The following is a 12,862-nucleotide window of genomic DNA, read 5'->3' on the forward strand; positions in this document are numbered from 1 at the left end:
ATAGATCTGTCTGCCCAACATCTACTTTGTTTTTCATTTGAAACTCTGAGGAAGGCATCTGCGATCTGTAGTCTTCATGACTGTGTTCACGTTATGTGGCTGCACAGAGACCACAAAGTATGGGCAAAGGTGGAGGTCAGGGAAAGAGGGGGGCACGTGGGTGCCACATGATTCCTTCTCGGCTCGAGAGTGCTAGCAAACCCTCAGTGACATTTCCAACAGTCCTCTCAATATATTCAGCCCTTCCTCTCAGCCCTTCCTTCCTTCTTCCTTAAGTGCGTACCTACCTACATAACACATATGCATGCACACACAAAAAATTTAATATTGTAAAACTTATTTATTTATGATTATTTATTATTTTTGAGAGATAGAGAGTGACAGACAGACAGACAGACAGACAGCGTGGGCGGGGGAGGAGAAGACAGAGAGGGAGACACAGAATCCGAAGCAGGCTCCAGGCTCCGAGCTGTCAGCACAGAGCCCGATGCGGGGCTCAAACTCACGGACTGCGAGATCATGACCTGAGCTGAAGTCAGATGCTTACCCACCCAGGCACTCCTATACAATTTATTTAAAGAGATAGTTCTGAGGGGCACAAGTGATTCACCCTTCGAGGCAAAAAGAGTTCTAACAGACTTTGTACAAACCACCAAAGAGAGAAAGGGGAATCAGTGTTCAAACACGGAGCTGCTATACAGATGAAGATCTATCTATCTATTTTTTGTTGTTGTTGTTTAGAGAGAGCGCAAGCACAAGTGTGTGTGAAGGGGAGAGAGGCAGAGGGAGAGACAGAATTTTAAGCAGACTCCACACTGGGCATGGAGGGCACCCAGGTGCCCCAAAGAGGCTTATTCCAAACAACCAACGGGTCCATGAGTAAATAAAAAAGAAATAAATTCATCAAAAAATACATGGAGACAAAGGACAACGAAAACGCAGTGGTCCGAAATCTTTGGGAGACAGCACAGGCAGTTCTAAGAGGGAGCTATCCAGTAATAAAGGCTAACTGAAGAAACAAATAGCTCAAGTAAACAATCTAACTTTTTACCTCAATTAGAAAAAAAGACAAATGAAACCCAAAGTGGGTAGAAGAAGGGAAATAAAGAAGATCAGAGGAGAAATAAATGACACAGAGGGGCGCCTAGGGGGCTCAGTTGGCTAAGTGTCCAACTTTGACCCAGGTCATGATCTCACAGCTCGTGGGTTCGAGCCCCGTGTCGGGCTCTGTGCTGACAGCTCGGAGCCCGGAGCCTGCTTCAGATTCTGTGTCTCCCTCTCTCTCTGCCCCTCTCCCGCTTGTGTTCTGTCTCTCTCTCTCAAAAATAAATAAACATTAAAAAAATTAATAAAAAAAAGAAATAAATGAAATAGAGATTAAAAAAAAACAGAAAAAAACAACAATGAAACCAAGAACTGGTTCTTTGAAAAGATAAAACAAAATTGATAAACGCTTACCCAGACTCATCAATAAAAAGACCCAAATACATTAAATCAGAAACAAGGGAAAAACTGACACTACAGAAATACAAAGAATCAAGAGAATTCTATGAAAAATTATATGCCAACAAATTGGACAAACTAGCAGAAATGGATTAATTCCTAGAAATACACAATCTTCTAAACTATATCAGGAAGACACAAAAAATCTGAATAGATCAATTACTAGTAACAATATTGAATCAATAATCAAAACACTACCAAAAAATAAAAATCCAGGACCAGATAGATTAACATGTGAATTCCACCAGACATTTAAAGAAGAGTTAATACCTGTTCTCCTCAAACTATTCCAACAAACAGAAGAGGACAGAAAACTTTCAAATTCATTCTATGAGGCCAGCATTACCCCATTACCAAAACCAGACAAAGACACCACCAAAAAGAAAAGGAAAAGGAAAAGGAAAAGGAAGAAAGGAAAGGAAAGGAAAAGAAAGGAAAGGGAAAGAAAAGAAAAGAAAAGAAAAGAAAAGAAAAGAAAAGAAAAAAGAAAAAGAAAGGAAGAAAGAAAGAAAGAAGAAAACCACAGGCCAATATCCCTGATAAACATAGATGCAAAAATGTTCAACAAAATATCAGCAAACTGCAGTCAACAATACATTAAAAGGATCATTCACCATGATCAAGTGGGACTTATTCTGGAATATAAGGGTGGTTCCATATTCACAAATCAGTCAACATTATATACCACATCAACAAAATGAAGGATAAAAATTATATGATTATCTTAAAGGACGCAGAAAAGGCATTTGACAAAATTCAACTACCCATTCATGCTAAAAACTTTCAGCAAAGCAGGTTTAGAGGGAATATATCTCAACATAATAAATGCCATATATGAAAAACCCACAAATAACATCAAATGCAATGGTGAATAATTGAGAGCTTTTCCCCTAAGGTCAGGAACAAGACAAGGATGTTCATTCTCACTATTTTGATTCAGCATAAATAATACTGGAAGTCCTAGCCACAGGAATCTGACACACACACACACACACACACACACACACCCACGGAAAAGAAGTGAAGAGAAGAGAAGAGAAAAGAAAAGAAAAGAAAAAAGAAAAAAGAAAAGAAAAGAAAAGAAAAGAAAAGAAAAGAAAAGAAAAGAAAGGAAAAGATGTAAGAGGCACCCATACTGGCGAGGAAGAAGTTAAACTGTCACTGTTTGCAGATGACATGATACAATACATAGAAAACCCTAAAGACTTCACTAAAAAAAAACTACTAGTAGTAACAAATGAATTCAGCAAGGTTGCAGGATACAAAATTAAAACCCAGAAGTCAGTAGTGTTTCACTAACACACTAGTAACAAAGTAGGATAAACAGAAATTAAGAAAACAACTGCTTTTACAATTATACCAACAAGAATAAATAAATACCTGGGAATTAACTTAACCAAGATGGTGAAAGACCATTTTGTACAAATGCTAATCTGTACTCTGAAAACTAGGGCGGATGCTAAAGATGACACAAATGGAAAGATATCCCATGTTCATGGATTGGAAGAATTAATATTGCTAAAATGTTCCTACTAGCCAAAACAATCTATAGTTCAGGGCAATCCCTATGAAAATGGCAACAGCATTTTTCACAAAACTTGAACAAATACTACTAAAATTTGTACAGAACCACAAAAGACCCCAAGTAGCCAATGCAATCTTGAGGAAGAAGAACAAAGCTGGGGGTGTACTACAAGATTTCAAGCTGTGCTACAAAGCTGTAGTGATTAAAACAGTTTGCTACTGGCACAAAAACAGACACCTAAATCAACGGAACAGAGATCCCAGAAATAAACCCAAGCTTACGTGCTCAATTAATCTATGACAAAGAAGGCAAGAATATACAATGGGGAAAAGACGGTCTCTTCCATAAATGGTGCTGGGAAAACTGGACAGCTGCATGCAAAAGAATGAAACTGGGCCACTTTCTCACAACCTACACACAAAAAAACCATCAAGGTGAGATCTGACAAAAATACTAACAGAGAGCACAGGCAGTACTTTCTCTGACACTGACTGGCCATTGCAACATTTTTCTAGATATGTCTCCTAAGAAAGGGAAATGAAAGCAAAAATAAACTGTTGGGGCTACATCAAAATAAAAAAAAAAAAAAACAAACTTTTGCACAGTGAAGGAAACCATCATCAACATGAAAAGGCAACCTACTAAATGGGAGAAGATATTTCCAAATGATGTGTCTGATAGGGGGTTAATATCCAAAACATATAAAGAACTTACATAATTCAACAACAAAAAACAAAGGAGAAGAGGACTTGAATAGACATTTTTCCAAAGAAGACATCCAGATGGTCAACAGACACGTGAGAAGATGCTCAACATCATTCACCATCAGGGAAGTGCAAATCAAAACCCCAATGAGATATCACCTTGCACCTGTCAGAATGGCTAAAATCAGAGAGACAAGAAATAAGTGTTGGCAAGGATGTGTAAAAAAGGGAATCCTTGTGCACTGTTGGTGGGAATGCAACTGGTGCAGCCACTGCGGAAAACAGTATGGAGGTCCCTCAAAAAAATTAAAAATAGATATACCGTGTGATCCAGGAATTCCACTGCTGGCTATTTACCTACAGAAAATGAAAACACTAATTTGAAAAAATATATGCACCCTTATGTTTACTGCAGCATCATTTACAAAGCCAAGATACGGAAGCAACTTAAGTGTGCGTCAATGGACAAATGGATAAAGAAGATGTATATACACACAATGGAATATTACACAGCCGTAAAAAGGGACGAGGTCTTGCCATTTGTGGTAACATGGGTGGACCTAGAGGGAATCACGTTAAGTGAGAGAAGCCAAACTGAGAAAGACAAATACCATGTGATTTCACTCATATGTACCATCTAAAAAACAAAATGAATAAACAAACAAACGAAAAGCAGAATGAGACCTATAAAAACAGAGAACAAACACATGGCTTCCAGAGGGGAGCGGGTGAGGGAAGCAGGGTGGGGGGGTATAGGCTTCCACTTATGGAATGAATAAGGTAAAGAAATAAAGGGCACAGCACAGGGAATACAGTGATACTGGAACGCTGCTGTGAGGTGACAGATGGCAGTTACACTTGTGGGGAACACAGAGCAACCGATAGAGAAGTTGAATCGCTGTGCTGTACGCCTGAAAGAAATGTAACACTTGAGTATAAGTGTCAACTTATACTTAATAAAAAAATTTGTAAGGAACGCTTTATATCTTAGCAATAAATGAAAGTCAATATGGATCTGTTCTGGGTAATTTCCTATAACTGAACCCGAGTCAACCGAGAACCTACGTACCGGCTGATTTTAAAAATGTGATGTTAAAAATCCCTTCCATTACTACATTAGTGAGTGTAAACGAAATTGTAATTTAAATGCTAACTTCTGGGAAAAGAAACCATTTTTGCTTGTGTGCAAGCAAATATGCCATGTTAAAAAATTATCTATAGTCAAAATATGAAATTCAGTCACGTTTAAGGATCTTTCTTGATTCAGAAGTAACTCCAAGCAACGAACAATGACAAAAACATGACAAAATACAAAGAGGCCTTTCAGAAAAAATGTGTACACAAACAAACAGAGTAAAATTTCTGTGAAATTATTCTTGCTTTTTCCCACCAGCACGGAACAGAGCAGAAGTCTCTTCCATAAGAGAACAGAATGAACAGTCTCCCCTAAGCCCTAGATCACATTTCATTTTCCAATTCTCTGCCTTCTCGCTCATGGGAGCCGCCCGGAATCCCTGAGTCTGCTGTATCCCTTCCTCATCGCCTAGCTGCTTCTCACCACACAGAATCTGGCATCTGCCGCGCCACCGCCTCAAAACCCTGTTGTCCCACATTTCTGGTTCCAATCGCTCTCCTCCTAGTTTTGGTTCCCGCTGTGGGGTTTTTGCCCCTCCTGTTCCACGGAAATTGTTCTTATCAGAGTTACCAACGAGCTTCCTAATGTTAAATTCAATGATCATTGTTTGGGCCTCATCTTACTTAATTCATACCTCATCTTGTTTAACGTATAGAAGACAGACTCGATATGCTTTCATCACATGGTCTCCAGGACACCAAATTTGTTGGGTCTTCTTCCCATCGTCCTTGCTGGCCACTTTGCTGTTTCTTCCTCATTAACCAACTTCCAAAGATCAGAGCACGCCAGGGCTCAGTGCCGGACCTTTGTGCCATCTATACCAACTGCTAAGGGATCTCAAGTAGTCTCACTGCTTTAAATACCATGTGAGTGATCTAATACTCCTAGGATTTTATTTCTAGCCTTAAAATCCAGCTGATCTGTCCAACGGCCTGTGTGACATCTCCACGTGGGTGCCTAATACACATCTCAAACGGAACTTGTTTAAAATGAACTCCCGGTAATACTCTCATCCCCAACATGCGTCCCTTGCCCTGTTCCTTTCTAAACGGTAACTACATCCTCCTAATTGCTAAAGCCCCAAACCTCAGCACCATCCTTGGTCCTTCCTCTTCCCTTCTCATCCCACGTCTAAACCATCAACAAAAACCAGTATCTTTACTGTTCAGGAGCACAAGAATTCCAATGTTTCTTACCACCACTTCTGCCCCCACCCTGGGCCAAGTCACCACCCTCCTTTGCCTGGATTTCTGTGACAGCCTTCTACAGGAGTTCAGGGCTTTTCTCCTCTTATCGAAGTCAGACTTTTTTTTTTTTAATGTTTGTTTATTTTTGAGGGAAAGAGAGAGGAGAGGAGAAGAGAGGAGAGGAGAGGAGAGGAGAGGAGAGGAGAGGAGAGGAGAGGAGAGGAGAGGGGCAGAAAGAGAAGGAGACAGAGGATCTGAAGCAGGCTCTGTGCTGACAGCTCAGAGCCTGACGTGAGGCTTGAACTCACGAGCCGTGAGATCATGACCTGAGCTGATGTCGGATGTCTAACCGACTGAGCCACCCGGGCGCCCCTAAGTCAGACTATTCTTAACCAGGTAGTCAGAGTAACCCTTTTAAAACACAACCCAATATCTCAATTTTCCACTCAAAATCCTGCGGTACTCCCCGCATCAGTTTTCCTCAGAGTAAATAACCAGAAGTGACCTGCTATAAGGCCTTACATGATCTGGCCCTGTTCCCCCTCATAGTCCTCTCCTAAGATTCTTTCCCCTTAAGTCTACTTTGGCCACACTGGCCTCCTTAAACTATTTTTCTTAATAGACTTTACTTTTTAGAAAAGTTTTAGGTCCATAGCAGAGATTTCCCACCTACTCCCCGCCCCCAAACATGGTACAGCCCCCACAACATCATCCCCCGCCAGAGTGGAACATTTGTTAGAGTTAGTGAACTTACATCGGGCAGGTCGTTATCACTCCAACTCCACAGCTCACGTTAGGGTTTGGACACGTGCGTAACGGCACATACCCATCACTGTAGCATCACACCAAGAGACTGCCCTGGACGTCCTGCCCTGGCGTCCTCCTGGACATCACATCCGCCCCCCTCCCCCAGTGCCTGGCACCCACTCATCTTTTTACTGTCTCCACAGTATTGCCTTCTCATTATTTTTTTTAACAGGCTGTTCTCCACATAGAATGTTCTTCTACATCTGCACAGATGCCCCCACTTTCTTCAGTCCTTCTCATCGCAATTTTTCCAGACCAGCCTATATACACAATTTAATTGCCCCCTTAATGCCTCATGGCCCCATCCTGTGCCTTATGTTCTGTTCCTGGCATTTATCGTTACCTAACATATTCTATATTTTACTTATTTTGTTTACAGCCCTTCACCTGGCTAAAGGAAAGCTCCATACGGACAGAGATTTGTCTGTCTGTCCACTGCCACGTTCCCAGTGCCTGCAACACTGCTTTACCCACAGCAGGTTCTAAAAAAGTCTGGCTGAGCGAATGTACCAAACTAAATAAACTTTGGCTTCCGATAGAAGTTGAGAATGACAACAGCACACATCCGGCTGCCTAAAATCCTGGCACTTTCTCACACCTGGCCATTATGGCACCCAGGTTCTGGCTCTCCGGGACCTTCTGAGCCCACACGCTTCCCCCCACCTGCCCGGTCAGCACCTGCGGTCCTGCTCATCTCTCGCTGCCAGGTTCCTCCTTGCCATCTGCTCCCGCCTGTCCCACTCCACACGGGACCACGAGTACCGCCCTGTCACCTGCCTTCAACGGCCTCGGCACGAAGTCCAAATTCCTTCCTCCTTCGTGACCTTGCCTCCACTTCCCTCTCCAGCCCCGCTCCTCACCCTCTCATCTGTGGCTCCACCGTAGGGAACAGCCTTCATCTTCGGAACGTGCCCTGTTCCCCTTCCCCTCTCCATCTTGGCACTTAATGGACTCCCTTCCACAGTTAGATATTTTCTATTTCTTTGGTCTTGGCTAGAATTTAGTCCAGAAAACCTAGACATACCAAAGTTACCTCCCGTGCCTCTGCGAGGGCTGCACCTGCCCTTCCGCTCACACTTACACCATCCCGCTGGTTTCCCGACCCCCTGTCATCCTCGGGTGACTAATCTGGACTTTGCGATACGTGCACTGCCTGCGTATCTCCGGTCCCTGGCACACCGCAGGCATTCACCAGATACTGACGGGAGGGGTAGATAACTCGATGCTTACCTCTCTCTCCTGTTTTTTTCCAATTTGTCTTTCAAAATCAAAATTTCCTTGTTGAGAGCAAGTTGCTGGCCTTCTGAATCATGAAGTTCTTTCTTCAGGTTTTTAATTTCATTGGCGTGTATTCCTTCTCTTTTAGACAATTCTTCTTCATAAAAGATACTTTTCTTTTCTAAATCAGTCTTTAGTTTGGTGATCTCTTGCTGATGTTCTATGCTGCACAGTCCTGGTGAGTAACTAATTTGTTTTTGCTATAGAAGTAATAACAAAAAATTGGTTCATCTATATGAGTAACAAAATGCCAATTATAACGTCTTTCTGTAATGCAAAGAACTGTTCATATAACTGAATGTTACTTTTGTACATCATCACATAAAACAACTTTCTTTATTAAGGCTATTAACCTTTTGCCAGCCTTATGTTGCAAATATTGGTCTCCGTATATACATTCCCTTATTGTTGTCGTATTTTACGGCCTTCTTCCTACCAAGATTATATATTTATCTATAACTTCCGTTGGCACTTATATAGTTATTTGCTGATATTTAAATTTCTAATTTATACACAATTATTGCTGGTGTATGGAGTGAGGGAGAAATCTAACCACGGCTTATTTCTGATGTGGGACCAATAAAGGATTATGAACGTGCAAATGTCTTTAGAAGAGACAAATCTGGGGAAGGGAATGGCAAAGCTAGAATGTACACAAAGGAGAGAGGGGCTTCTCCAACGGTCCAGGGAGAAGGACAAAGGTCTAATCAAACATCTTCACAACCATTGGAAAAAATGACAGTCTCTTGGCATTTAGGTAGGGCATCAGGGATGAGAAATTTAGCCAAAAGCCACCCTGTTAGAAATTAGGATGAAATGTCTTTTCAATAATAAGGTGAAAGGAAAATGCAAAGTCCAAAGCTTCTTCCGGACAGTGGCTAAAGGGTAAAGAAAACAGAGATGATGACTGTTTAAGACCTCCTGAGCTTTGTAACTTTTCTACTACTTGGTTATAAGCTATCTGTTCTCCCAGGTGTTCAACAATAAACCTTTTAAAACCCAAAGGACCTACGGGTGTACGTTTAGTGACAGCAGGGAATCATGCCCTTAGAGGACAGTGTCTCTTGTTTTGAAAACAGTATTAAGGGCAGAAAAACTGTCAACAGTAGTTGATTTAAAGTTGAAAGAAAACTATCCTAACTTCTTCACATTTGAGATGCCTACCTTTTTTTTAAAAAAAAAAACAAAAACCCAAAAACACAAAACCAAAGACATCCACTGGGTGGGAGAAATGTCTCTGGGGTATCCACTGGAATATTTAACCGTTTACTACAAAACTACTCACGCCGTGCGTGCCTCCCACACGCAAGACCCAGATGCCAGCAGTTTCTGGGGGCAGCCTGGTGCACACTGCGCTGGGAAAACTGGGAAGAGCCGCAGCAAGTCAGATTCTGGAGCGTACGCATCTCCGCAAAAACGATGCCGAGATTGACATCTGCGGCACTGACCGCTTACCTCTTCATTTTCAGAGTCCCCTCAAGAACATTTCGGTCTGCTGCTCTGTTTCGTACAGTTTGCTGTTGGCAGAGCAGCAGCACGCGCTGAAGTTTCGAGCAAAAACTACCCTGACGTCAAAAACTACCAAAGATACCACCAAAGAAAGTCATGGGCTCAAGTCACTTGTTGATAAGGATGTCAGAAAAAAAAAAAAAAAATCAAATCAAATGCCAATGAAGTAGGGGTGCCTGGGTGGCTCAGTTGGTTGGTCGAGAGTCCGAACTTCGGCTCAGGTCATGATCTCACGGTCTGTGAGTTCGAGCCCGGGTCGGGCTCTGTGCTGACAGCTCAGAGCCTGGAGCCTGCTTCGGATTCTGTCTCTCTCTCTGCCTCTCCCACACTCATGTTCTCTCTCTTTCTCTCTCTCCCCAAAATATATAAATATTACCAAAAAAAATTTTTAATGCTGATGAAACGAAACCGTATATAAAAAAGACACTATCTACCACAAAAGAACACGTCTTCTTGCAGGTACTGAAGGTAATTTAATATTAGTAAATTTATTAGTAAATGCAAAAAAATTGCATTACTTTAATGGATTCCATTAAAATAAACCCATATGATAATCTCAGTAGGTACCCATGCCCAAATGTATTTGATAACATCCAATACCAATTGCAAATACCACCCCAAGTCCCATGATAAAACAAAAAACAATAAAGTAATTCTCCTACCTTAAAAAGTGCCCCCTTTTCAGCTATCAAAGTAATACCTACTGGTGAAGCACCAGAAATACAAAGATTTAGAAATAATAATAACGGAAAGGGTGCCTTCCATGATCTCTTATGTAGTAGTTTTTAAATATTCTGTTTGACCAAGGAACGTGTGCAACAGTCACAAGAAGTTATTAGAAAGGAAAGTGATAAAACCACTATAATTTCCATATAATTGTTCGCCCAGAAAATGTAAATAAATCCATTAAAAAGTGGCAGAACTGCTAAAGCTGAGTAAAGCAACTGCATGTAAGATAAACACAAATCGGCAGTACTTCTGGAGAGTGGAATGAGCAAGAATAAAACACAGCAAAAAATTTCACTGTTTTAAAAACAATCAAACAAAAATGATCAGAATCGAATACACACATGTGAGGAATAACAATAGCGAGTAATTTATCTGAATATTACATGAAGAAAGGACAAGTCTTTATAACAGACCTTAAAGAAGACTTGAAACAATATAGAAAAATACCAACTACGTGAAAGAAAAGATTAAATGCATATGTACTTAATATTTATCATATTATATTCCTTGTAAATATAATTAAAAAATTAAATACGGGAAATGACGCAGGGGTGGCAGGTGGAGACAACAGTTCCCAGTACATAGGAAAAATACACTTGGAAAAATGCCAAAGAAAATCCTGGAGGAAAAAAGGAGTAAAGAGGGAGAGAGAAGAATATTCTTTTCAGATATTAAAACATACTATATAAATCTTATTTTTAAAAGTTTTATTTATTTTTGAGAGAGATAGAACATGAGCAGGGGAGGGGCAGAGAGAGAGAGGGAGACACAGGATCTGAAGCAGGCTCCAGGCTCTAAGCTGTCAGTGCAGAGCCCGACACGGGGCTCGAATTCATGAACCACGAGATCATGACCTGAGCCGAAGTCGGACGCTTAATCGACTGAGCCACCCAGGCGCCGAGTTAAATATTTTTAGACCCAATAGAAACGTGCAGGAAAAGGCAGAATTACATGCTTAACAAACTGTGAACAAAGGATAAGCCAAGCTTTGAAGCAATAAAAGAAACATTCACAAAAATGAGAACAAATCTGTAATTTGAAAAGGAAACAAGACCAAAATTAAAGGGCAAATGATAAATTCATAAATAGTTGTGGAAAAACTAAGAAATATGCTTTCTCGCTATGCAAAGGGTTTATATGAACTGTAAGAGAAAAATTCAGACCATAAAATTAAAAAGGCAAATGACTTAAAGCAATAATCCACAAAGAAAAAGTGATTAATAAACAATCTACTAATAAAGCAAGAAATGCCTCTTATACTTGCAACAATTTGTGGCCCATACCAAGTGCCTTGAAGTGATTTGACAATTTCATTTCTAGGTATCCGTTCTAAGAAATAATATTTAAAAAAGCAGGGCACAAAAGCGTTCATGGTAATACTGCAAAAGTGAAAGATAAATATTTAATAGCAGAGGATTGAATGACTGGATATTTTTCCATAATCATGAAGGTTGTTTGTGATAGTTACATAACGAGTGTAAATGCTTGTGTTGTACTTTCAAGTGAAAAATCCATGTGTTAAAGGTTGAATTGTGTCCTTCCAAAATTCATGTTAAGGCACTAACCACCACTAGTATCTCAGAATATGATCATATTTTAAAATATGGTCTCAAATACCGTCTGATCTGACCTATGTGCAATCTAATGGCGGTTGTCCATGGCTGGGACAGTGAGGGAATGGGGAAATGTGGGTCAAAGGGTACAGAAATTTCACACATGTAGGATGAATAAGTTCTGGAGATCTGACGTGAAGCAGGGTGAACACAGTTAACAATACTGTATCGTATACTGGAAATTTCTAAGAGGGTGGATCTTAACTGTTCTCAGACTAAAAAAAAAAAAACAAAGATAAGTGAGGCTATGTTAATCAGCTCGCTGTGGTACATATTTCACAATGTATACGTATACCTAAATATTACATTTTATACCTTAAGTATACACAATTTGTATTAGTCAATCGTATCTCAATAATGTTGGAAAAAAAATAAAAGTAGGGTCTTTACAGAGGTAACTGACTTAAAATGAGGTCATTAGGACGGGCCCTATTCCAATATAACTGTGTCCTTATAAAAAGAAATCTGGACTCACAATCTTGCACACAGAAAGAAGGCAGAGATCCAGGTGATACATAAACCAAGGAACGCAAACTATCACCACCCCACCAGCACTGCTTTCGAGCATCTAGTTGCGATAATTGGGACAATAAGTTCCGGTTTTTGAGGCCACCCAGTTTGTGGTGATCTGTGGCAGCCCCAGCAAACTAACACAACAGGGTGAAAAGCTCTTGTAGCATATGGTCACAACAACTGAAAAGTATTTTTTTTTTAACAGCCTGATTGAGCTACTATTCACATACCATACCATTTAAAGTGTACAATTCAATGGCTTATGGATATTGTGTTAGCGGTGAAACACATAGCCCATAAAGTTCTGCCATTTTAACCATTTTAAGCATAGAGCTTAGTAGGTGTTACATTCAGAATGT

General features: G+C 40.5%; 1 protein-coding gene across 6 annotated transcripts in view; it reads right to left on the bottom strand.

The window, feature by feature from the left end:
- Positions 1-12,862, bottom strand: part of CDC42BPA (CDC42 binding protein kinase alpha) — a 323,204-nt gene that overhangs the window by 94,815 nt on the left and 215,527 nt on the right. For all 6 annotated transcript variants that reach the window (XM_047839756.1, XM_047839754.1, XM_047839753.1 and 3 more), the window contains one exon: positions 8,092-8,339. In XM_047839756.1, the coding sequence (XP_047695712.1) occupies positions 8,092-8,339 (248 nt within the window). The remainder of the gene's footprint in view (positions 1-8,091; positions 8,340-12,862) is intronic.

The sequence above is a fragment of the Prionailurus viverrinus genome, chromosome F1, assembly GCF_022837055.1.
Source record: "Prionailurus viverrinus isolate Anna chromosome F1, UM_Priviv_1.0, whole genome shotgun sequence".
Lineage (NCBI taxonomy): Eukaryota > Metazoa > Chordata > Mammalia > Carnivora > Felidae > Prionailurus > Prionailurus viverrinus.